The sequence below is a fragment of the Malaclemys terrapin genome, chromosome 1 (assembly GCF_027887155.1).
Source record: "Malaclemys terrapin pileata isolate rMalTer1 chromosome 1, rMalTer1.hap1, whole genome shotgun sequence".
Classification (NCBI taxonomy): domain Eukaryota; kingdom Metazoa; phylum Chordata; order Testudines; family Emydidae; genus Malaclemys; species Malaclemys terrapin.
The window spans coordinates 291,297,253-291,324,874 of NC_071505.1; the positions used below are offsets into that span (position 1 = coordinate 291,297,253).

At 42.3% G+C, this 27,622-nt stretch overlaps 1 protein-coding gene across 1 annotated transcript in view; it reads left to right on the forward strand.

The window, feature by feature from the left end:
• The window catches only part of DNAJC15 (DnaJ heat shock protein family (Hsp40) member C15), a 44,125-nt gene extending 25,419 nt beyond the window's left edge, over positions 1 to 18,706 (forward strand). Inside the window, exons 4-6 of the mRNA XM_054014033.1 lie at positions 3,546 to 3,622; positions 14,894 to 14,964; positions 18,467 to 18,706. Coding sequence (XP_053870008.1) covers positions 3,546 to 3,622; positions 14,894 to 14,964; positions 18,467 to 18,537 — 219 coding nt within the window. The 3' untranslated portion in view covers positions 18,538 to 18,706. The remainder of the gene's footprint in view (positions 1 to 3,545; positions 3,623 to 14,893; positions 14,965 to 18,466) is intronic.
• The last annotated feature ends 8,916 nt before the right edge of the window (positions 18,707 to 27,622 follow it).

Below are 27,622 nucleotides of genomic sequence, written 5' to 3' on the forward strand. Positions count from 1 at the left end.
TTGGAATAACCACCAGCTTTTGGGGTTTGTCTGCCCCGTTTTGTTTGCAGTTCACCCTAATTGAGTGACCTCAGCTGGTTCCCATGAGCAGCACCATCACAGTCATGCAGCCATACTACTTAGGCCAGTGGCGGGCAGCCTGCGGGCCGCATGCGGCCCGTCGTGGTAATCCACTGGTGGGCTGCAAGACCATTTGTTTACATCAACCGTCTGCAGACATGGCCACCCACAGTGGCCACGGTTTGCCATTCCTGGCCAATGGGAGCTGCGGGAAGTGGTGGCCGGCCTGCGCTGCTTCCCGCAGCTCCCATTGGCTGAGAACAGTGACCCGCAGCCACTGGGAGCTGTGGGCGGCCGTGCCTGCGGACGGTCAATGTAAACAAACTGTCTCATGGCCCACCAGCGGATTACTCTGATGGGCCACAGATTGCCCATGACTGACTTAGGCTGTGATCTCAAGTTAATGAGCACTGGTCTGTACCTCAAATGGAGCCTATCAAAGGCATGGGGAGGGTTCTGTGGGAGAAGGTGGAGATAATTCAGGAGATAGTGCTGATGGAGAAAAGTCTGCTGAATCAGTATCCCATTGTAACATTAGAGAGCAACACTAGAGATGATGGGTAACATTTTCAAAAGTACCTAAGTGCCAAAGTCTCTTTTGAAAATAGGACTTATTTTCCAAAGCACCTAGGAGACTGTCACTGAAGTCCCTTTTTCAAAAAGTCTTGGGCAACATTTTCCAAAGTACCTGTCTTCTTTAATAACTGGGGGGAGAAGTAGTAAAGTATCACTGTCAAGTTTCTCTTTAGGTGGTAATGTTCTACTCTCTCTCAGGGCCTGATCCAATAGTTCTCAACCTGTTTACCATTGTGGGCTGCATATGCAGCTCTTTATGTGTTATGTGGACTGCATCCACGCAATATATATATAATACTACCCTACCTGCTGTGGCTGCCCAGTTGGGCACATGTCCCTCAACACTTGCTCCCAGACAGTAAAGGGCAGGGTTGATCCCACCCACCGAGCCATGGGGGATCCTAGCTGGAAGCCACCGATGAAACAAATTTCCACCCCGCACCAGCTCTCCCCCCCAGAAACAGGACTTACAGAGCAGCCTCCTGCTCTTGCTGTGAGCTCCGGGTCTGGACATAGCCAGCAGGGGACGGGCAGGTAGGCACTGTCTGCTGCAGGCAGTTCAGGGTGCACTGCAGCCTGGAGCATGCTCATCTCACCCCCAGAGGTTACACGTAGCTGTGGCTAGTGGGGGGGCATGTGCCACCCCCCCATTTCTATGGATGCCTCTGGCACGGATGCTCAGAAGCGAGGAGACAGCTCTCCCACTGGGAGCTGCACTCAGTCATCCCCTTCTCTTCCCTCTACCCCATCCTCCTATCCTCTTCCTCTCCTCACTGTCCCCTTCCCATCCCCTATCCCTTTCTCTTCACCCTGCCCCCTCCGCCTTCCCACTGTCCCCTGCCCTGTCCCACTGCCCCATCCCCTCCCTCTTCCCGGCCTATCCTCTTTCCTCTCCACACTGTCCCCTGTCCTATTTCCCTTCTCTTCCCCCTGCCCTAAACCATCCTTCTTCCTTCCCTACTGCCTTGTTCTGACCCCACATAGGCACTCACTGTTGTACAGAAACAGGACCCAACACACGTAGAAGAGGATAATAACAGGCACTAGGTCGCAAGAGGCAGCATCCCAGAACTGCTAGCCTCCACTGGGGAGAGGCGCCGAGTGAGCTGGCACAGTGTGGGAAGGACAGAACCTATGCTCCCCACCCCGACAGGCTAAGCAGAGCAAGTCCTGCTCAGCACCCCCTATTTCTGTGAGAGGTGGCGGGGGGGGGGAATGCCCTCCTAAACTACACCTATGACTGGCACGAGTTGATGGCCCGGAGCCTTCCCCCGCATGTGGTAACTGGACACCTGGCAACCCTACAATTTGTCCCAGGGCTGGAGGAAGCAGCAGGCTGCCACCGGAGCTCCTCCCCCACCACAGAGGGCTGCTTTGCCTTCCCTGCTGGCACTAGCACATCAGCAGGGCTTCATGGTGCCATCTACCCCTCAGCTGGCCCCATCCTCTGCTGGGACTGGCAAACTTTGAATTTTTTTTATCACACAGCTGGGACTGGGCTGCAAGCAGCCCACAGGTTGAGAACCACTAGTCTAATTCAATGGCCATTGAAGTGATTGGGAGGATTTCCATTGACTTCAGTGGGCACTAGCAGGCCCTGTGTGCTCTCTGAAGTTTTATTTGGTACCAAATTCTCTGCCTGTCTAAAGCTGTAATGTTGTGGTGTATTAATCACTTCTCAGCCTTTTGGCTGAGGGGTGAAAACATTATCTCAGAGGTGGCTGCTTTTTTGGTAATGGGTGAGGCATCCCTCTTGTGTAAGCAGTATGGTTTGGGAGACTATCTGCTCCTAATCTTAACTATGAAGTTTGCTTAGATACCGTAATAGGTGCCTTATAAGTGCATGTAATTTAAATGCGTGTTTGTACATTCATTTGGCATGAAGTGCTGTATAAATGCAAGACAAATTTTATTATTGATAATTACTAGGTATATTTAGTAGCTAGCTGAAAATGTGTTTCATTAAGGGCCAGGCATATTTTAATTGTAGGTAAAAAGCACAGTTCTGAAGCCAGACTTCACTTAGATGATAAAAGGATGAAGCTTACTTTTTGTAAAGCTTACTTGTTGATAAATTTGGCAGTTAACAAAACTTCAGTCTTCTTAACTGACTTCTGGGCTCCAGCTCCCAATAGTCAGGCTGTCTTGGAACTACATCTGTTGTCTCTGGGGCTTGTTTGACTCAGAGGGCTGAGGCTGTGTGATGCTGGACTAGTCCCTAATTCTTTTTATTTAAAAAAACAACAACAACACTGATCTCTTTAGTTAGTGTAAGTGGCTATTTTAATAATTTATTTTAACACATGGTTGATAGGCACCAGTTTTATCCTCACTCCCTTCCCTGGACAACTATATTTTTTGCTTTTAAAAAATTCACCACACCTCACTCTCCAAAACAAATTTTCTCTTTCAGTTGTTTTAAACAGTGGTTAAAATCTCAGTTTCTGATCTGGGAAAAGAAACAGCAAATAATCCCAATTGGCAGCGGAAGTTGTCAGTATGAATTTGTGTGCACATGAAGCCCAGGGCAGTGCTCATGTGCAATTTCATTCTACCCAGCATTTAGACAATTAGGGTTCCCCTGCCAAAGGGCAGGGAGACTCTCAACCCTACAAATCAATGGCTGCAACAATTAATGTCTTTCATTATCAGTGGGACACTGTAAAAACACAAACTGTAACTTTTAAGAGGTCAGATTTTCAGTGTTCGACAGAGTTCCTTTTAAACCATATTTGTTTTTCAGTAGTTTCATCACTTGAAATGAATTCTAATCAAATGCCAATCAACCTTGCTAAGGTAATAGAATAGCATTGAGATCATGACACCTATGTACCTGGAACTAATGATTTTCCCCTCTCTCTCTCTCTCTCTCTCTCTCTTCCCTCCTCCCCCTTCTACTCCCCCCATAGAGTTTTTCATCCTACTATAAAGGAGGATTTGAACAGAAAATGAGTAGACGAGAAGCGAGTCTTATTTTAGGCGTAAGGTAGGTGTGCTGCATTAATACTGTTTCTGTTCTATCACCAGACTGAATGGAGAAATGTAAGGTGAAAGAATAGGGCTGTATGGTGCTCACAGTTGTAACTTGTTAAAAAAAATTGTGTTCCATATGCCATTCTAAGACTGTATTTTGGTTGGAAAAAAAATACAATAAAATGAGCAACCATGCAACTTTCGTCATGCCTTCAGGCCCCTTACAGCAGTAGAGGGCAAATGCTGTAAATATAAATCAGAACAGCACATACTATGCTGATCAACATGATCATCTATGTTGATCTCACTACAAAATAAAGATTTACAATACTGTGGATTGTATTAATGCATCGGTAATGCAGAAAGCAATTCCATTGAGTCTGTCATTTCAAATGTATGTGTAATCTCTCTTCACATCTTTTTTTTATTGTGGTTAAAGGAGTTGAGGATGCAATACAGTGTATTAGGATGAATTTAACGGTGAGTGTAGGCATGTGTAACTTAAGGGTGAAACACATTACAGGGATATTATGTTTATGACCAATACCAAGCATTACAAACCCAGGCAATTAAGAGTTAAGATTAGACTTAAACACAGGGCTGGCGCTTCCATTAGGCGACCTAGGCGCTTGCCTAGGGCACCCTTGGCAGCAATTCGGCGGCGGGGGGTCCTTCTGTGCTCTGGGTCTTCGGCAGCAATTCTGCGGCGGGTCCTTCACTAGCTCCGGGACCTGCCGCCGAAGTGCCCCGAAGACCGGGAGCGTGGAAGGACTCCCCCGCCGCAGAATTGCTGCAGAGACTGGGAGCGCGGAAGGACCCCTGCCTAGGGCGCCAAAAACCCTGGCGCCGCTCCTGCTTAAACATGTGTGGATTTCTTTTAACATATGGAAATGCACAACTAAGGCACACAAACCACCTTTATTCTTCCCAATAGAAACTCCAGGAAGGGAGAAAAGAGTAGGGGGAGCCCTGAATGTCTTTAAAAATAGTTTAATCTAATCTAATCGGGGGCCACAAATGCTAAAATGTCTTAATCATAATTGCATGATTATTGCAGGAAGTCGCTATAGGCCAGAGTTAAAATTGTTTGGTTCACCTAACTGTGCAGTTCAATGTGTTAACATGTTTGGATTTTTGTTTGTGTAACCTTAACATTAATTAGACTTTAGTTACAGGAGTGTTGTAATGATGCCTATCTAATGCTTATTAATCCAGGCAATTGAGAGTTAAGGTTACATTTAAAGTTAATTACAACATTCCTGTAAGGGTCTTTAACTGATATACCCCAAAATTATGTCGTCCTTGATGTATTTTTTGTCTTGCAATTTCCTTAGGTTTTGAAAATAGATATTTTATACATGCACCCTAAACAAGAAACCCAAAGAGAATGGTACCATGTGGTATTTTGGGTGACTTGAAGAAATGCATTAGCAACCTTAAATCACTTATTAAAATTAAACTTATGGGCAAATTCACTGGTACACCAGAGTAGTGCATTGCAGCTAGAGCTTACTGGTCCATTTAGATGGCTTTAAAGTTGGTTTACTTTGACAGAACAGTTCATAGCAGTCGATGTACTGGTGATTCTGGACCTTAATTTGCAGTTGAATTGTTGTTTTAGAGGTCTGCATTAGAGAACAGGTGCTATGTAAAGGAGGGATGGGAGATCCCAGCCCCATAATTCCAATGTCTATGCACTTTAAAGGTATCCTTTATGCTCTGCTTGTTTCCCCAGTTAGTACTATCTTAGTGTGTAGTGGAGAAAAGGCAAGAATGCCATCCTGTGGGGAGCCTTTTAAAGTACTGATGCCCCAGCCAGTATGTGGTCATAGAACTTTTACTTGTCCCAATTGTCACTTCTCCTTAATCTGCCAACAAGAATTTTGAATTAGGGCTGTCGATGAATTGCAGTTAACTCGCGTGATTAACTAAAAAAATTAATCACGATTAATTGCAGTTTTAATCGCACTGTTAAACAATAGAATACCCAATTGAAATTTATTAAATATTCTTTGTTTTTCTACATTTTTAAATATATTGATTTCATTTTCAATACAGCATACAAAGTAGACAGTGTTCACTTTATATTGTTGTTTTTATTACAAATATTTGTACTGTAAAAATGGTAAAGAAAATAAATAGAATTTTTCAATTCACCTCAGACAGGTACTGTAGTGCAATCTCTTTATGGTGAAAGTGCAACTTACAAATGTAGATTTTTTTTGTTGTTGTTACTTAACTGCACTCAAAAACAAAGCAATGTAAAACTTTAGAGCGTACAGGTCCACTCAGTCCTACTTTTTGTTCAGTCAATCGCTAAGACAAACAAGTTTGTTTATATTTACGAGAGATAATGCTGCCCGCTTCTTATTTACAGTGTCACCTGAAAGTGATAACAGGCGTTCACATGGCACTTTTGTAGCCAGCATTGCAAGGTATTTACGTGCAGTATGCTAAACATTCATATCTCCCTTCATGCTTCGGCCACCATTCCAGAGGACGTGCTTCCATGCTGATGATGCTCATTAAAAAAATAATGCATGAATTAAATTTGTGGCTGAATTCCTTGGGGGAGAATTGTATATCTCCTACTCTGTTTTACCCACATTCTGCCATATATTCCTTGTTATAGCAGTCTTGGATGATGACCCAGCACATGTTGTTCCTTTTAAGAACACTTTCACTGCAGATTTGACAAAATGCAAAGAAGGTACCAAAGTGAGATTTTTAAAGATAGCTACATCACTCGACCCAAGGTTTAAGCATCTGAGGTACATTCCAAAATGGGACAAGGTGTGAAGCTTGCTTTCAGAAGTCTTAAAAGAGCAATACTCCAATGCAGAAACTATAGAACCTGAACCACCGAAAAGAAAATTAACCTTCTGCTGCTGGCATCTGACTCAGATGATGAAAGTGGGATTGGTCCACACTGTTTGTTTGGATAGTTATCGAGCAGAACCCATTAGCAGCATGGACACACATCCTCTGGAATGGTGGTTGAAGCAGGAAGGGATCTATTACTCCTGGAGGAATTTTGTGTCACTGCATGTGTGCAGAATTCATATCGCCTGCAAATGTATTTGCTTCCCCACAGAAAAATGACTTTCTGACAGGGAAGCAAAGGGAAGCTGCAAGAGCAGTCACGCACCACTCCCTAGCAGCACAGATGCATCGTTTCAGGCACCCGGAGCAGCCAGCAGAGAGGTAAATCACCACGGGGTTTGGGACACCCCAGCCAGTGGTTCCTACCCTGATCTGGGATCAGCTACTAGTCCTGTCTGGGCTGAAGGCAGGAGAGGACTGGGGAAGGGGTCATTTTACAGGGAGCTGCTCCCCCATCCAGACCTCCTATACCCACGCACCCCCGTCTAGCGTCCAGAACCTCCCTAGCTCTACATACCCGAAAACCCCATTGAACCTCAACCCCTGCACCTGGGGACCCCCTGCACCCAGACCCCCTGCCTCCAGACCACTCCCTACTAAGCTCCCTGCACTCAAACCCCCTCCCTGATGCTCCACCCCTGCACCACCCTGAGCCCCCACCTCCAGACCCCCACGCCACTGAGCCCCCAACTAGCTACACCCAGGCCCCACTCCCCCACACCCAGACCCCTGCGCTGAACCCCAACCACTTTTCACCTGGAAGCCCCTGCAGAGTCTCGTTGCCCCTGCACCTGGAGCCCCTCAACGAGCCTCCGTGCATCCAGATACCCCCACAACTAGACACCTTACTGAGCTGCCTGCACTCAGATTGTCCCACACAGAATCTTCTCACTCCACACCTGGATCCCCCCACACTGAGCCCCTCTACACTTGGATCCTGCTTGGTTGAGTCTGCCTGCCCCGCACCTGGCTCAGAGGAGCAAGGTCCTAGGGTGTTTCTAGGGCATTGTGCTGTGTCAGGGTCGGGTGCAGCCTCACCGCTGAGTCCATGTCCCAGGGATGGAGGAGTTGCAGGGTGATCTCCCACCTTTGTGCAGCCAGTGGCCTGTGTTCCCCACTGCCATGCTGGAGCCTCTGCATTTATATATTGACAAATAAAACATGCAGAATTTTAAAATATTGTGCGCAGAATTTTTAATTTTTTGGCACAGAATGCCCTCAGGAGTAACATATGAATCTTTAGTGCATCTGGCACATAAATATCTTGCGAAGCCAGCTATGACGTTGCCATGCGAACGTCTGTTCTCACTTTCAGGTGATATTGTAAACAAGAAGTGGGCAGCATTATCTCCTATAAATGTAAACAAACTGAGCAATTGGCTGAATAAGAAGTGGGACTGAGTGGACTTGTAGGCTCTAAAATTTTACATTGTTTTACTTTTGAATTCAGTAATTTTTTTGTACATAATTCTACATTTGTAAGTTCAACTTTATTATAAAGAGATTGCACTACAGTACTCGTATTAGGTGAATTGAAAAATACTATTACTTTTGTTTTTTACAGTACAAATAAATACAAAGTGAGCAGTGTACACTTTGTAGTCTGTGTTGTAATTGATCTATTGGAATTGGAAAAGGTTCAGAAAAGGGCAACAAAAATTATTAGGGGTATGGAACGGCTTCTGTATGAGGAAAAATAATAAGACTGGGACTTTTCAGCTTGAAAAAGTGACTGCTAAGGGGAGATATGATTGAGGTCTATAAAATCATGACTGGTGTAGAGAAAGTAGATAAGGAAGTGTTTACTACTTCTCAACACAAGAACTAGGGGTCACCAAATGAAATTAATAGGCAGCAGGTTTAAAACAAATAAAAGGAAGTATTTCTTCACACAACGCACAGTCAACCCGTGGAACTCCTTGTCAGAGGATGTTGTGAAGGCCAAGACCATAACAGGGTTCAAAAAAGAACAAGATAAATTCATGGAGGATAGGTCCATCAATGGCTATTAGCCAGGATGGGCAGGAATGGTGTCCCTAACCTCTGTTTGCCAGAAGCTGGGAATGAGCGACAGGGGATGGATCACTTGATTACCGGTTCTGTTTGTTCTCTCTGGGGCACCTGGCACTGGCCACTGTCAGAAGACAGGATACTGGGCTAGATGGACCTTTGGTCTGACCCAACAGAGCCATTCTTATGTTCTTAATCAATATATTTGAAAATGTAGAAAATATCCAAAACTACGTGAATAAATAGTATTCTATTATTAACAGTGTGATTAATTGTGCGATTAATTTTTTTACAATTAATCGCGATTAACTTTTTTAATCATTTGACAGCCTTATTTTGAATGTGTCCAGTTTTCCTCATAGCACTGACTCACTATAACTAATCAAAATGATGCATGCAAATTAGCTGTAGGGAAACGGTTGTGATTTGTTGAGTTATCTCTGTCACAAAGCCCCACTTACACGTTAACTGAGCTGTTAACTGGACCTTGTGTGTAGTTTTTATAAATGTAACAATTGGATACAACACACATTATTAATATAGCTTAAATACAACCTAATTTCTTCTAACATAATTTATGCACAAAATTTCAACAAAAATTAACTCAGTGGATAATCTGAAGAGTCTGTGTTGTTCCATTACTAAGATCATTTGGGACAAACACTGACAGATGCTAAATTTCTTAGAGGTTAATTTTAATGAATTTTTAACTTACACTAATTATCAGACTCGTAAATTCTCAGAAAATCCATTCTGTGCCCCCAAAATTAAACAATAATTTTGTGGAGGCTGTGGACGTAAAACAGGATTAATCTGTACTTTAAATGCAAAATGGAACTCAGCATTAACTATGGAGCAGTAACTGGCGTCTCCATAATCAGGGAAGAAAAATGGTATTGTGCTTGGGTCTTGTGATTCCCTATTCTGTGGCATAAAATTTCTGTGACTTCTGGCAAGTTATTTTAATCTCTGTCCCTCATCTTTGTCGTCTGTAAAAAGGAAATCCTTAGCTCACAATGGTTCTGGGGCTTAATTCAATTTGAGATTTATGAGGAAGGCATTATAAGTGAAGTATTATTATGGTAGGCTCTATGTTAGCTGAGGTAACATCTGCTGTAGCGAAGGTAACAAGACTTAAATCATAAACCTTTATTTTCAGTAGTTCGTAACTTGTGCTCTCATCTCCAGCTATGATAGTTTTTAGTATCTGTGGCCCAATCCTGCAAACACCACATTTGAATGGGACTACATATGTAAATAGTTACTCATGCATATTTGTAGGATTGGGCCTTTAATTATTTAGCAGCATAGCTAATGTCTGCATAGACAGTTTTCAAATTTAAAAAAGTCTGGGTAGATAGATTTCACTGACTCTGCATTTAAATATAGTGCCACAAGAGGAGATTGCTCAGGAGGACCAGGGAGTAAAGGGAGTGCCAGTACAAGCAGACTTGGTAAAGTGCATCTGGCCCATCAGGCTTCTTCCCACTGTAGAAGGAAGTCTTGCAAATTTGACTAGCCCAAAAACCCTGGATAATTTTTTAAAAGGAGATTAACATACGCAACCAATTAATGTAATTTGCTCAGAAGTTAGGAAATGCAAAAGCTACATCTGAATGCACACCCTTATCAGTGCCTCTTTTTATTATTTATGTAATGCCTAACACATACTAGTGCTTTAGAGAATAAATACAAAGAAATGGTCCCTGCCTCAGAATGTAGTTGAATTTAGAAGTGATATGACCTTCTTCTTTAGCGTATGCACAATGTGACTTGGGTGGCATGTGACCAGGATTCATCACTGAATTTGGTCTGCTGGTTGGATCATTAGCTTCCCCGGCTCAGGCCGAGTACTGACGGAGAGTGTGACATGAATGCTGAATTTGTATTTCTTTATGTGTATCATCATATCATGTGCCCCAGTGATATGATGATGCACATAAAGAAATACAAAGGTTACAGTACTAAGATCAGTGCCTACTTAGTTTTTGTATGTGCATATTTTGATGGTTCTGAGAGAGTTCAGGACATTAAAACTGACTCATTTCTTGTGGGTGATGCTTATTACATACATTGTTGTGTATAAGTATTTTGAAAGTGTTAAATATGTGATCACATCTCAAATGCCACTTTCCAATGATCTTAGATAGTCTGCGCATGTAGCATCTTGTAGTACTTCGTGTGCTGCTTTTGTGTATGCTGGAGAACAGTACAATAGAATCTCAGAATTATCAACAGTAGAATTACAAACTGACACACACACTCTCTCTCTCTCTCTCTCTTTCCTTCCCTATCGCCTCTACCTCAAGTTTGGGAAGCCTCTGCTCCATATGGAGAGAAGGGGAATAGGTTCCTGGGGCCAGAGGGTGGTTTGGGAAAGCCTAGCCTGGCTGTCTCCTCATCACCTTGGGAGTTGGGGGAACTCTTGTCTCTAGGTGATGCCCATGAGGAGGGAAATTGGACAAATAAAAGACACTTCTCTGCCAAATAGCAAAAGCCTGCTGGAAACAATGGAGTTGTGAGAGCTTTTCAAAGAGAAGTACACAAGAACCTTTATAATGGAAAATGTTAGGAAATCTAAATATAGTAGATGCTACCAGCTCCCCCTGTATCACGCAAACGTCCTGAACTTTCCATATTTACAGAATAAGTCCAATGAGAATTGTAAGTTAGCTAGTTCTAGATGAGAGAGACTCAAAATGTACATACTGTTTTCTCTACAAGACAACTTACCAGATAAAATAAAGATTTTTGTTCTCCAAAGGAAATCTTTATATTATTTTAATATGTGGTATGTAAGTGGTGACAAAAGTATTGATATGTTAGCTAGAAAAATTGCATAGTGTATAAATCAATAAAAATAAGTATGAAATAATAAAAAGATAGCAAGAATATACAATAGAATCTAAGATTGTAGAAAATGCTAAGATGTTGCATTACGGAAGTAGTACAATAGATTGTATAATCAATGCATACACACGGGGCAAAGTTGAGGTTGTGTATTCAACCTTCAAATGTGATTATACTCTGAAAAATGACTGGAAAATAGCATTATGTTACTCCACAGATCTGTTCCTATGTGTATCCAGAGACATATGGCTGACCAAATGTACAAGGCCAATCAGTTACCTCTGTCTAACCTTCCTGAATGTAATGAGTAAGGTTGCACTAATGAAATTGAGGCATGGCAGTGTAACTTGCAATGCAGAACCTTTTTTTTTTACTGGTGATGTTTAAGAAAGGATTTTGAGTTTGCAGGATTAGTGACATCTAGTTAAACTAAGCAAACTTGATGTTACATGCCATTTTATCAGTCATTTTTCAGAGCAGAACTGCACTACTTTAATGCAATTTTGCCATAACCTAACTCTTGAGCATTTAAATTTCTAACTTAACAATACAATAATACTCATTTTTGGATTCTAATAATACTTTGCACTTAGTGCCCTTTAGCAATATATGTCTGAAATCCCCTGACAAAGGTGGGCAAACATCATTGTCCCTATGAGAACTACGCCTGTGGGGTAACTGGAGTATATAGATTATTTCTTGTCCCAGGTTACACAATTAGTTGCAGAACTGGGAACAGAACTCAGCTAAACTTGGTTCTAACTGTGTGCTCAATCCACTAGATTACAGCAGCCTATTTATTAACCGCTTTATAGGTTGAAATAATGGTATATTGTGATCTTTAACAGTTTGATATAAAAATTATTTGAAATATAAATAGGGTTACCATTCGTCCGGATTTACCCGGACATGTCCTCCTTTTTGTGCTAAAAATAGCGTCCGGGGGGAATTTGTAAAGCACTCACAATGTCCGGGATTTCCCCCTCCCCCGGCACAGCAGAGTGAGCGGCTGGGAGGGCTGCAGGAAAGTCCCGGGCTGGACTCCGGAGCAGCTGGAGAGGAGCTCCGCCCTGCATTCTGAGCAAGTGTCTCAGCACAAAGTGCAGCCCTCCCCTTTTGCAACTGGGAGCGGTTTCTGCCATGCAGCGTAGCAAAACGGGAGCGAGAGCACTTTGTGCTGATACAAGGGCAGCTCTCCCCTGCAACCCGGTCCGGACCTGGGACCGGGTTTTGTTGTGCAGGGCCAGGGACCGGGTTTTGTGTTGTGCTGGGGAGCTCAGCCACGTGTCCGGCTCGCACAGAGCCCAACACCCTGTTCTGAGCAGCAGGGTAAGGGGGGCAGGAGAAGGGGCAGGGAGGTTCTGGAGGGGGCAGTCAAGAAACGGGGGGGGGCTTTTTGGGGGGAGTGGAGAAAGTTTTGGGCAGTCAGGGTACAGGTAGGGGGTAGGGTCCTGGTGGGCAGTTGGGGGGGGGGTCTTAGGAGGGGGCAGTTAGGGGACAAGGAACAGGGAGTCTTAGGTAGGGGGTGGGGTTCTGGAGGGCAGTTAGGAGCAGGGGTCCCAGGAGGGGGCAGTCAGGGGACAAGGAGCGGGGGGGGTAGGGGGCTGGGAGTTCTGGGGGGGAGCTGTCGGGGGGCAGGAGTGGGGAGAGGGATCGGAGCAGTCAGGGGACAGGGAGCAGAGGGGTTTAGATGGGTTGGGAGTTCTGGGGGGGGCTGTCAGGGGGCAGGAGTGCGGAGAGGGATCGGAGCAGTCGGGACAGGGAGCAGAGGGGTTTAGATGGGTTGGGAGTTCTGGGGGGGGCTGTCAGGGGGCAGGAGTGCGGAGAGGGATCGGAGCAGTCAGGGGACAGGGAGCAGAGGGGTTTAGATGGGTTGGGAGTTCTGGGGGGGGGCTGTCAGGGGGTGGGGAGTGGTTGGATGGGGCGTGGGAGTCCCAGGGGTCTGTCTGGGGGTGGGGGTGTGGATAAAGGTTGGGGCAGTCAGGGGACAAGAGGCAGGGAGGCTTAGATAGTCCTGGGGGGCAGTTAGGGGCAGAGGTCCCAGGAGGGGGTAGTCAGGGGACAAGGAACGGGGGGAGGGTTGGGAGGTCAGGGGGGGCGGGAAGTGGGAGGGGCAGGGGCGGGGCTAGAGCGGGGCTCCTCCCGTCCTCTTTTTTGCTCGCTGAAATATGGTAACCCTAAATATAAATAATCTTATTTCTCAATTATTATGTAATTTTCAGGGCCTCTGACCACCTAATTTTTATTCCCATTGCCTTTTCTTCTCTAGTGCAGTTCTGTGCACCACTTCTGCAACATATGTAGGCTTTGATTTTTCCTGTGATTGAAGAGTAACAATTACAATATTTAGGGGAGTCCCCTACAAGAATATAGTTAGGCTGAGACCTGGTATTCCTGCACAGATAGTGGAGTTAGGTTCTTGGAGCCTTTGGCTAAAAAGGGGACAATGGGGGTGGAAGTATGTATTAGCCTCCACTCTTAGGCTAAAAAGAAAAGGCAAGGGCAGTATGTATTCGCCTTCTATGGTGAAATTTTGTACCACTACAAAGTGTTGCTCCACTAAAGAGTGTTATGGGGTGACAAAAAGCTGCCTTCCTCTGGCTTCTCTTGAAGTGGTAAATGCTGCTGCAAACGATGGCTACATTTCCCATGTCAACTAATTTAAAAAAAACTAAACCATACAGATTCAAATAGAAATGTTCCTCTGCACACCAGAAGGAACGCTGCTACTGTGCTGGCACAATGCTTCCATAAGTGGCTATTTGCTGGTAAGATACACACTTAATTTAGTTGAAGTACATATTTTATCTTCCTGTCACTGAAAGAAGCAGCTTTCTGTAGCATTTGTAAATTGACATGTCCCTGAGTGTAACACATTGAACAGCTTTGGAAAAACAAAAAATGCAGAGTTTTCTGATCTCACCAGGATGAGGAATTATTTAATATTGCCATATTTTAATAATACTCTGTACAGATACATAGTTACAACAAATATTAGATATTTTGTCATTGGTCGTAAATAACCGTTTTCCAGGAAAAGGATTATTTCCCCCTGTTCACTGGTGGAAAAAACAGTTAAATCTGTGTAAGGCTTTGTCTGTAATGAAAAGTTATATTAGCATAGCTACATTGATCAGGGGTGTGAGGGAAGAGGGCTTCCGTTGACCTAGCTAATGCCATCCAGGGAGGTGGTGGTCCTACACTGACAGAAAACCCCCTTCTGTCAATGTAATGCTGGCATAGCTATGCTGACACAACTGTGCTGATACAGTCTCTGTAGTGTATGTGGCAACAACTGTTGAGTTTTGGAACAGACAAAAGCTATCAGTATTCCTGCACTGTACTGGCTTAAAAAAAAAGTGTACTTCCTTAAATGTCTTAAAAGGCTTATTAAAATGTTACATTCCGAAAGGTGCAATTGTGTGTTTTGTCCACAAGATGGTGAAAACCTCTAGTTTTAAATTGTCTTGAAATCTGTGCAAACTGATAGTGTCAAATTCAGATTATAAATTATGGTAAGCACTTTAATTTATTTCTACAGTCCATCTGCTGACAAGGCCAAGATTAGAACAGCTCATAGGAGAATCATGATTTTGAATCACCCTGATAAAGGTACACTGTTGTTTTCATTAATATTGGGTGGAAAGCGCATGTTCCGAGCTCCTTTCAAGTTACTTAGACTGGCTGTAGCTAGCCATTTATGTAATTCATGAAAATATGTGCTGTATATTTAGTAGTGGGACTTAAGCTTTTATATGTTGTTGTTGTTCTCTAATAAATAAAGCCGCCCGATATCCAAGATCCGCGTGCAATAGCAGCACTAGGTTACTCTGCTGCCTTTTGAGCTCATTTTCTAGATCAGCACTTCACTAGTGGTTAGTGTTCCAGGAGCTTTGAAGAAGGGAAAACACTAGCCATGAAGTTCCCATTTATGTTACATAAAAATGCTTGAACTGTTTTTTTTCTGGCCATAAATATATGAGCACACAAGTCTCTGAGGGACATGTGCTATAATCACTAAATATATCAGATTCTGGATTTCTTAAACCCATCTTGGAAAACTGTAAAGCTGGGCACAGTTGCTTTAATTGGCCAGGTTTTTAATGTAAATTTATCTTACAGAAAGGTTTATTATTATAATTTTAAGTACACTACAGCTGCTTGAGAAAGAGAGCCCATATGTTCATTCCTGTTTCTACTTTTCAGTAACAGATGGTAGAATTGCACTGTATTTCAAAAGTCAAAAGGGGGAAGTGAAGTTTTTTATCTCTTGTTGACAGATTTACAGGATTACTTTTTTTCCTAACCATCATAATAAAAAGATAACTGACCTCTAGCAATATAAGGTGTTGAGTAAGCACTTTTCTTTCAGCCATCTTATCTCATTGGATTGCTAATGGCTAAACAGTCCTTCTTAGATGTTATCTGTCATTCTGCTTTTTAATTTGTTTTTCTATAAAGTGAGTATACTCTGTACTCTGAAAATAGGAAAGGAATTCTCTGTTGTATTTGTAATATATTATGGTGGTCAGAGGTACAGTTTAGTGTACAGTATGTTAAAAGTTTAGATTAACAAACATTATCATTTGTATTGCTGTGGCACCCAGAGATCCCCATCAGGATCTTGGTTCCTTTCGGCTGGGTGCTGTATCACATATTAAGACAATCCCTGTTCTGAAGATACTATACACTAAAGTCTCCCATTCCCACAATTGATAGCATCTGAGCCAACAGTTGCACTTGCCTGGAGCTCTGTAGACTTCAACAGAGCATTGTGTAGACTCTGCAGCCCACCTGTGCACTACCAATTGCAGAATTGGGGCCATAGGTCCTAATCCTGCATCTACCCAGGCAGGCCCATATACCCACGTAGAGCTCCTTTGACTTCATTAGGGCTCTGCCCATGTGGCTCCAGTGGCAGGGTCGAAGCCTAAGACAATACACAGCTGTAGCAGATAATTGGAGTTAGTGGGAAAAGGACAACAATGGAAACTGATTAAAACTACAGTTATGTAGGCTAGTTATGAGAGAACTATGGGATCTGAAGACACAATTTTAAATAAATCAATCAAAATCAAATGTTTTTAGAGAAATAATATACACAACGAAAGCCACAAAAATTGTTGCACTGAGTATCGAAACTAAAATTACAAATAATTGATTTGCATGATACCAGTTTCTCTCTCATTGGAAGGCAACGAAATAGGTTGTGCACTTAATGAGGTAAATGTAGCAAAAAATGTGTCTAGCAAATTTGACTTTATTTTGAGAAAATTCACTTTTGGCATTTAAACAGTGTATAGTTAATATTTCTCTAGCTTGCATTGCTTTTTGTAATTTATCATTTTATTTTTCATTCCTCTGCTCTCAAAGGGACTAGACAAGCTACATTCAGTTCGGTAATCCCCACTCCTTATAAACCCCAGTTATCAGAAAAACTTTACATATGTATTGGTAGGCATTCTCCCCCCTACCCTCCCCGCCCCAAACACACACAACACAGCACACACTTAAAAAATATGGACTTCACTAAGTTGTTTCTGTATTAGATCTGGGAATAGGGTTGCCAACTGTCTAATTACACAAACCCAAACGCCCTTGCCTTGCCCTGCCCCTTCTCCAAGGCCCTGCCCCACTCACTCCATCCCCCCTCCCTCCATTGATTACTCTCCCCACCCTCACTCACTTTCACTGGGCTGGGATAGGATGTTGGTGTGCGGGAGGGGGTATGGGCTCTGAGGAGTTTGGAGTGTGAGAGGGGGCTCTGGTCTGAGCCTGGGGCAGGGGATTGGGGTGCAGGAGGGGGTGAGGGGTATGGGCTCTGGAAGGGAGTTTGGGTGCAGGAGAGGGCTCCGGGCTGTCATAGGGGGTTGAGGTGCAGGAGGCAGTGTGGGGTGCAGGCTCCAGCCTGGAGGCGCTTACCTCAGGTGGCTCCTGGTCAGCAGAGCTAAGGGGGCCACAGGTACGTGCCAGCAGCTTTAGGGAGCAGCGCAAAGCCAGGGCAGGCAGGGAGCCTGTCTTAGCCCTGTTGCCGCCGCCAGACTCCAGTGCCTAAAATCTCCCTGTTTGGCTTCAGTAGCCTCCAAGAGAAAAAGTGCGTGATTCCGGGAGACCCCCAGTGAATCCAGTAGGGTTGGCAACCCTATCTGGGAATGAGTGTGTAGTGGTTTAGACTCCTGATCTAAAAGTCACAGTGAAGTCCTCCAGGCTTGGAAGCCCCATCTCCTTCTGTTGCCAGGCATCTAGAACTGATACTTGTCATTTCTGTATCCTTAAATTTTATTCATACTTTTTCATTCATCAGAACAGATGCTTAGGAAAGGGTTGTTCAGGGCACAGTGATGTTTCAACCACATTTTAATGTACAAAGATAGAGGTGTGTTCTAGTGAGTGATGAGCTACTGATACAGACCTTATAATGTTGTTTTTGGTGACTGTAGGCAGATGGTTAGCACTCAAGGGGAGAGTAAAAAAACAAACACAAAGACCACTGAACTGTAATCAGATTGTTAGATGGAGCGTAAAGCAATGACACTGTTCAGGACCAGAAGTTAGAAGGCATACCGTGTTTAAATAGCTTTAATGTGACATTTTTTGGCTGGTATTTCTGTGTCTCTGAATCTAGAATGGAATAGGCTTGGTGTATGTTCTTAATATTCTGTATCAAAAGTTTACTTATAACATTTTGCCTCTAATAATTTCCGGGGGAGGAGGTAAGAAATCCTAGCTGTTCTCATTAGATGAACTGATCAGGGTAGCTGACCTTGCTTAACAGGTGCAGGAACAATGCACTCAGTCTAAATCTTGCAGGTAAATGCCAATATAAGATGATTTCAGAGAATAACTTTAGACTTTTCATGAGGACTTCACTTTAATAGGAGATTGCTGCTCTGCATTATTTTTTACAGTGATTAAGATTTTATTTCATGTTTGTTCTGTTTAAATATCCACTAGTTTAATTTATCTCTGACATATTCATGTAAGCTTATGAATGATTTTTTTTGGAGGGGGAGGAAACTAATAAACCACATCACCAATAATTAAAGGGATGCTCTAAGTTAAATGGTTTTGTATTTCATACTGATATAAATCTGTTTTTTCTCCCTTTTTTCAGGTGGATCTCCCTACTTAGCAACAAAAATAAATGAAGCAAAAGATTTGTTAGAATCCAGCACCAAAAATTAATGTCCAAGGACTTCTGTGATAGAACTTTTTATACGTTCCTTTCTACTGGAAATCCTGTAGATATATTGTGCAATAGCTACGTGCTGCTCTATATAGCTGCATAACACTGGATCAAATAGTTATCTATATTCATTATTAAAGATCTAAGACTATTTAAAAAGCAAACTGATACATTTTACGTCTCATTTCTAGTATATTTTCTCCCTCAATCTGTTTTGACTCTAAGCGTTGAAGCTGGTTCTTCATTGACTGTTCTTAAAAAATGGTTTATTACAGGTTTGTTCAATAGGGCTGGACTTCTGGAACTTATATTTTTTAAAATGGAACATTTGTCTGTATTATAATATAGGTTTTATTTATTTATTTTGATAATGGTGATGCTGTATAGCGCTGTCACTTGAAGTGGCTCTAGAAGGTAAAACTGGAAGGCTTGCCACATGTTAGATTCCTTTCTTTTGAAATATTGGTATTTGCAGCATAGATGCCGTTTCAAAGCTGCTGGTTGGGACAAAATGACTTGAAGATTACGCCAAAATGCTGGTTTCCTTATCTCTGTATTTGAGGGACGTAGAAATGTAAAGGAGAATATCAGCTTAGACCTTTTCCATGTTAAAACAGCTTTGAGAAATATAGCTTTCCTTAAAATCACTGTCTGTTTATGCCTCACTGCACTGCTGGCCTTTGAGAAAACCAGTGCCACAATTCTCTTTGTGAGGACTCTAGGTCAGTTTGCGAATATGAGGGGCAGTGGCATCCAAGATTCATTCATGGTACTAGTGCTGCTGTAGGTTTCCCCCCCCAATCAGCTGCCTGCAACTGAGCTAACTCCTCTGAGTAGCCAGTGTGACCTCTTCCCGGATGGAGCAACAGAATTCCATGAGAAGTCACCCGAGAAGATTAAGAACAGGGAATTCCTGTTTTCTAATTCAACACTGACTAGCATCCCTTTTGTGACCATGGTCAACTGATTTAATTGTTATGCCTTAGTTTCTCTATAAAATACTAGCCAGAGGGAAGAGGGTTGGACAATTACTGTTGATAACATGTAGTGTGATAACATTCAGCAGAATACAGAGTGCCTAATGGCCCCTAGCTATCCATCTTACTTGGACAGTTTTTTCCTGGGAGAACTTTTATTTTATTTTATTTTATTTTATTTAATTTTTTAAATATTGGCAACTAACCACAATCCTCCACAGCTGGGCTCCACTTCTGTAACTAGAGACTGTGGGGTTTCTTGTCTTCCCATTCTTTCCTACACACACACACTTTTGTGTTAAAATGTGTAGTTAAGCAGAACACAGCCCCATTTTACTAATCCTCCTCAAAATCCTTAGATTAGTCCTCTGTGTAGCGCAGTAATCATTGTTAATGGAGTCTGATGACGGGGAAGAGTGTGAAACTGTTTTGCCAGCCTACCCAAAAAAATGCTAAGGCCAGCTTTGAAAGAAACCTTGAAGGTTAGGTCATCTAGTCATACTTCCTGCCCGTCACAGATGCAGGACATGTAGGAGACTGCGTGAATTAACTTAAATCAATGTGATGAAAATCATGATTTAAATCACCAAGTCAAAAGCCTCAATTTAAATAATCGATTTTAATAATTTTTCCATTTCTACTTTTCTAAAGAGAGGTGCATTTTTATGGGTTGGCATAACCATTAAAACATGTTGATTTACAAATAAATGGAGCCTTTATACTAAATTTGGTACATCTTTTTCTATGCACACAGTATAACAATGTGCATTTATTTAAGCAATTATGTAGCTTAATATTTGCAGTTTCTTATTAATTGTACATTTTTAGTATGTCAGAAAATGGTGAATGATGTATTGCTTTTGTACGAGAGAGTTAACTTTTGGTCATGATTTGTGTCGAGCTGAATTAGGATGGTAACTGAAATTTAATTAAACACAAAATAGCTATAACATTTATTTGTAATAAACAAAACTACCTTAAATGTTTTGGCTCCATAAACTTCTCTTATCAAAACATGTTTCACATTTACAGCTAAACTATAATAAGTTTAGGCCCTAACATATTTTGTATTAAATTCAGATTTCATTTTAAATAGGCTTATTTTTTTTAAACATTAAAATTTAAATATCAAAAATATCCAATTTAAATCAAAAGAATTCTTCTTTTTATTTTTATCCACTTTTCTATGAGATTTTGTGGGTCACCTGATACATTTAAAATTAGAATAGATAAAGCACTGAAGATCATATTGAAGGAGAGACTCCTTCTCCGGCATGGACATAGACTACACAACGAATAGGCTTCTGCCATCTAACTGGTTTTCTAATGCAAGATGAAAGCGGACCTACAAATCTATTACATTCTTAAAGCAATGTGCCTGTACTTCAGTGAGTCCTTAACAGCATCGCTTTTGAAAAAGAATAATAGCAATTTCAAGTAGACTTAAGATTAGCTATACCTTTCACTGATCTAGTGTGCATTAGGGAAAAAAATTTGTAATTGATCTGGACCATTGCCCAAAAGCAAAACTCCTCTGCATGGTAGGTAGCAAAAGTATTCCCTCTAATGATTTTATGAGCTGACTACCTATTGTTCCCACTTGAGAGCTTTTTTTCTTGTTGCTGAGCAAAAAACTTTATAAAAAACGTACATTTTAAAAATATCAATTGAAACAAATACAATAAAAATGGTTAATTTTGCTCTGTTCTTAATTAACTTCTCATGGCTTTCCAAGAAATGTTTTTTTCTCCCAGATCATAGTTTATTTTATTTCTAGTGACCTGAACCTTTCCTGCCAGATCTGCTGCTTGTACCAATTGCTTTCCAGGTAACATTTCTGTCAAGTCATATTGATTTTTTTTTTCTCCACATTTTCTTTATATCTTCTTCTTGAGTTCAGTTGTTTCCATTTTCTTTGAAATAGCTCTCTCCTGTCCCATTTGAGACTTGTCTCCACCACCCATTCTGCCAGGCATAAGTCTGGTCACTGGGGTCTCACTGAAATCTATTGGGTCCAATGAAATGTGGGACTTGACAGATATAGAGTAGCGTGAGCATCATCGTTGTGTGCTCGGGCGCGTGTGTAGCAGCACAAGTTTGCAATTTGAGGCACAATCTGGTCAATAACTTTGCACATGGGGTTGAGCAGTAGAAGAAAACTAAAACTGATATGATGTCTATTAAATCATATTTGGAAGTAAAAAAGCAGGGAAGTTAAATAAAATAACAATTGAGTCTGTCAGACTTAGCTAGGGATTTCTTAGCTTTGATCAGTCCATCAAGACTTAGGTATTTTTTCCTTAAAATTAAGCATACAAACAAACTTTCAAAAAACTAATGAAATCATCTAAAATTATCTTGAATTGTAAAGGAACAGTCTGGTCTATCAAGCAGATGCTATATATACTGTCTAACTTACAGTAAGTGCATGGGAAATAGTATTGGCTTAATTTTTGTGTATATGCATATGTCATCCCAAGTCTTGAGCTCTCTGGGGCCCAGAAGGTCATTGTAGTGTGTTTGTACAGCTCCTAATAAGCTAAAACTTGTTTGGGGTCCTTAGGTTCTGTTGAAACAGAAATAAGTAGATACATTGTTTTACGATACATGCCCTTCAAATTACTATTTTATAATAGTGGAACTCTACTCTCAAAGGGCCATATCCTGCCCTGAGCAAAACTCACTAGCAAGAAAAATGTATGAAGAGCCTCCTCCATTAAAGCACTGAGCCTCCGTTTATTTAATAAAATATGACTTGCCAGTCTCTGTACTTGTTTATCTGCCTGGTCTTTGCTACAATTCCCAGGACACTCCTCTGAAACTTGGCACTCTTCTTAGCAATTGGCTCTACTGATTTAGTACATTTCAGGAACGGATTCTGAGTGTCTCCTGGGAGATCCTGAACACCTGCAGGTCTTTCTAAGCTCAGAGGGACTTAAGAATGGTGACCACCTCACACAGTTGGAGTCCTTAGGGAGAAAAAAGTGCATGTCTGAATTACTTATTTGGTTTCAGTTTTTGCCTAACTTGGTGTCTTATGTACATTTGAGGGCAACTGGAGGACTAACAAATCCTCAATCTCTAAGGTGTTCATCTTTTGATTACCGTAACCGAATTGCTTATGAAAAAGTTTGATCAAGTGCTTGGTAATAATTGAAACTTCTCATAATTGTATTCATAATGCCCTCTTTAGGATGATGACCACTTTTATCAGATTTTTTGGTGTGTGCAGTAGCTTTTTTCTCATTGTCTTCAGTGGATACCCAAAGGTGTTTTGTTTTGTTTTTTTTCTTTTTGTTGGCAAGCAGCAGAATAGACTGGCACCTGTTTTGTCCACTGCAGCCTCCAGAACTTCCAGTTTGAGTAGAGATTAAATTAACATTGCTATTTTTGGCTTAGCAACAAAAGCATTGGCTTGTATAGTGCTGAGACATCTTTGTTTGTGAATCGGCATAATCAATGATGTCAGTACAACTCTGAGACTTGTGTTTTCTTGTTTGACTGTTGCAGTCAGCCAACAGAATACGTAAGCATATGACTTCTTACGATCCCATAAAGAGTTTGTTTGGTTTGTAACATTTGTTATATAGTAGTGGAATTCAGAAAACAAAAACCCAACAGAAATTTAGAATCCAAATAGACTTTCTAAATCAGATAATTACAGTTTGAGAGTAAGTAAAACTTCCACTTTGAAATGTGTGCTTGCAATTTCAGAAACACCTCCACTTGTGCCCTTGCCAAAAAATAAACAAAAAGTCCCACTTTAATTATTTTCATTTAAACTTAAACTGAGAAGCTATTTGGAGATTACTGGAATTCAATTTTTTTTTTTTTAAATAATGTAATGCTCTTGGACCAATATCTTTAAACCAAGTTACTGTCCGAAACAAATGTTTACAGGATAGTTAAAAGCACACCCTATATTTAAATTGAATAATAAGCATTGCACTGTTACTACTTCCTTCAACATTTGGAGCAATACATACCAATGTTTTAGAATGAGAAAATACTGTTTTGATAATAGTATTATCAAATTTACTGAGCATTATGTATGGTACAGACAGTAATTGGTGTATAACCTCCTATGACAGTAACGTACCCTTATTGAACTATTCTATTTCCTGATTCCTATTTATACTAATTCATATAGGGAGGGGATTGATTTTTTTTAATAGAACAAATATTACATGTAAAACTCTTTTAACGCTTTTAGTCAAAGCATCTCTCACAGTATAGTTTTGTGGTGTTAAAATATTGTATAAAGCCTGGCTCTGCAAGTATTGACTTCCATCAGCTCATGGAATTTATGCATGGGCTTCAGTGTTATGTATGTAGCTGCAATTGTGCAAATAGCAATTTATTGTGAAAAATATGAGTCTACACAGTATTACAATGACTACGATCAGAAATATAAGGGGAAATCCAATGTTAAAAATAGATGGCTGGCATAAAAACAGCAGAACATGCTTGCTTGGAAAAAAAATCGGTAGAGTATGTGCAGGGAGGGTGTTTTATTATTATTATTATTATTATTTTATTATATTTTATTAAGTCGTATGCTGTAATGTTCAAGGCTCCAGTTGAATATGAAATCCTATTCTAAATAGCCTTGACTATTCAAAGAAAAGCACAGTAGCTAAGATTTGGTGGACTGGTGCAATAATACATTAGTGTATTAGAACCAGTGCTCCAGAGGATTCTGAGTCAAGCCTTGGAGTCAGTGGTCAGGTCAATACTTTGTTCTCAGTGTTGAGTCGTGAGGGGTTTTTCTTGGCTCAGTTATACCAAGAAGAGGAAAATGTGGCTCGTAAAGCTGCCGTTGGCCTAAAACAAACAGAAATCTCTGTTGGAACCATGAGCACCTAGTTAGTAGAGTTCAGCAGCAGGCCAGCCAGTAATTGTTTAGTGCTTCCCTCACTGGCGTCAATGGGAATTACTGTAGTATAAATTGCTCTAGGGGACAAATTGATCAACTAAGAGAGGTTTAAAGATTTTAGTGTTTTAGGTTACTGACAGCAATTCAGGTTTCTGAATTAAGTGAGTGAATACAATGGTCATGGTTAGATTTTCTTTAGCCACAATATGGGGAGAAACAATGGGATTCCCCATTTTATAAGACTTTAAAATGAAAGTTTTCAAATGTTTGTACTGATCTCAATATATTATTTAACCCCCAATTGACATTGTTCTCCACAGCACATAAATACCATTTCATCAGGCCTTAAAAATATGTGAGAGCATAAACTGCAAGCCAGGTGCTAAACCCTGGCACAACATCTGCACCTTGCTTACATGCTCAATTGGAATCTTCATACGTTTATTTTACACAATTAAGTTTCCCTTGTACAGTAAGTCCCTTCTACTCCACCTACTTTATTAAGAACACAATCCTGCAGATGTTACTGGGACTCCTGCCTTCACTTCAAGCTAAATTCTCACTTACAATATTAATGTGCTTCATGTTCAAGATCTCTCGGTGCATCTGTATCTGTAATTTTCACTCCATGCATCTGAAGAAGTGGGTTTTTGACCCATGAAAGCTTATGTCCAAATAAATCCCTTAGTTTTTAAGGTGCCACCAGATTCCTCGTTGTTCTTCTGTTTCAGAAGATGCATCAAAATGGTTTTACTTACCGCAGGTTTTTTTGGACAGAAGAATAAAAATGACTTATTGCAACTACAGCAGAAACTGCTGCATGTATGTCTGTTCATTAATGAAAACTCAAATATAACAATAGGAAGTTTTCACTAAAAGTACTGTACACTTATGTATTAAAGTGTCGTTCTATTTGTGAAAAATTAACTATGTAACTGAGCATTTGTTATACAGTAACTCCTCACTTAGTCAGCCTGGTTAACGTTGTTTCATTGTTACATTGCTGATAGGGCTACCATACGTCCGGCCTTTTCCTCTTTAAATAGCCGTCGGGGGGGGGGGGGGATTTCTAAAAATGTCTGGGATTTTCCCCCCGTTGGCTATTTATTGTAAGAAAAGCGGCTGACAGGGTGGCCGAGCGCTGCTCGCATTGGGGCCTTGGCAGCCAAAGTCCCATCCCTGGCTCCCTCCATCTCCTGCAGCCTTAGCACGCCGCCCGGCAGCACTGGGGGGTGGGGCTGTGTGCTTGTGAGGGAACGCGGCGGCGGGGCTGGAAGTGGCGGCCAGATCCCCTCCCCCGCTTCCCCCCTTCTCCACAGCCTCAGCACGCCGCTCAGCAGCTCTTGGGCGGGGCGGGGCACTCCTTGGGGAGCGGAGCCAGACACCTGCTCTAAGCCGAGCGGCACAGTATGCAGGCCAGGGGGGCAGGGGTGTGGAGAGGGGTTGGGACAGTCAGGGACAGGGAGCGGGGGGGGGTAAGATGGGTCGGGTTATGGGGGGGATGTCGGGGCCGGAAGTGGGAGGGAGTGGCTAGGGGACGGGGCTACCCCGCAATGGAGTGTCCTCTTTTTTGAAAGTTCAGATATGGTAACCGTAGTTGCTGATCAATTAGGGAACATGCTCGTTTAAAGTTGTGCAATGTTCCCTTCTAATGTCGTTTGGCAGCTGCCTGCTTTGTCCACTGCTTGCAGGAAGAGCAGCCCATTGCAGCTAGCTGGTGGGGGCTTGTAACCAGGGTGGACCGGCAGCTCCCCTATCAGCTCCCCGCTCCCCTAAGTTCCCTGTGATGTAGCTGCCCAGCAGGCTATCGATTGGGGTAGTTCAGCTGTCCCTCCCCCCACTGCCATGTGCTGCTCCTGCCCTCTGCCTTGGAGCTGCTCCCAGAGACTCCTGCTTGCTGTGCAGGGGCGAGAGGGGGGAGCTAATATCAGGGTGTTCCCCTCCCCCCTGCTCCTGCACCCCACTTACCCCTTCTCCATATAGAGCAGGGAGGGGCCACGGATGGAGAGAGACATAGAGAGCTTGGGGCAGCAGCTGCTGTCTCAACTTCCTGATCCACTTAAAAAGACAATGCACTTAAGAGTGGGTCAGCTTACTTAAAGGGGCAGTGTGCATCTCTCTTTCTCCCTCTCCCACACACAAGGTGTGTGTCTGTCTCTGTATGCTATGCTGTCTCCCCTCCCTCATGTTCATGCTGCCTTGTGTGAGAGGCTACATTAACAACAATTTGTGTTAACCCTTGAGGGCTCAGCCGCGTGCTAGTTCATCATTTAGCAGTAAGGCATTCCCTGGGAAGTAACCCTCCCTCTTCCACCCTCTAACTTCACCACCTCAACCAAGCTTCACAATCATCATAGCTGTGAACAGTATTAAATTGTTTGTTTAAAACATATACTGCGTGTATATATAATATATAGTTTTTTGTCTGGTGAAAAAAATTCTCTGGAACCTAACCCCTCCTATTTACATTAATTCTTATGGGGAAATTGGATTCACTTAGCATCATTTCACTTAAAGTTGCATTTTTCAGGAACATAACTACAACGTTAAGCGAGGAGTTACTGTATCTTTTTGTTAATAGTTTTTCTATTTTATTCCTTTAACATTGAATAAGTTGAATTCTATTCCTTCCTCTGTACTATTGCCCCCCCACACACACACACCCGACACTCCTGCCAGGGAGCGGGGTTGAGGTGTGGGGGCTTCTCACGCTCCACCTGCCAAGCCCCTGCACCCTGACCCTGCTCCCCGGCAGGAGTGCCGGGCAGAGCGGGTCGGGGTGTGGGGGCGCCCAATTGGCTGGAGCCCCTGGACACGGGCCCCATTGGCCCAGTGGCTAATCTGCCACTGATGGTAGGGAGATTCAGAAGCCAGCAAATTGAGTGGGGAGCCACCTAAGCTAACCAGAGAGAAATGCAAAGAAAAGGGGTGGGATTTGGGCCCAAGTCCTCAGAAGTATTTTTGTGCCTAATAGGTGGGCCAAAAATAGGATCCCTCCCTACACTCAGGATCCTCAGCAGTGAACCCTCTCCTGGAGTTAGGCACTTAAGCCAGATCTCACCTTTTGTGGGTGGGTGAGGGGAGGAAAGAGAGAGATGCTCCAGAAAATAGTAACACAGTGATTGGGGTACTCCCCTGAGATGTGGGAGACCAGGATTCAAATTCTAGCAGCACCTGATTTGGAGCAGGAACTTGCATTTGGGTCTCCCACATCCCACATAGGGTATGCTG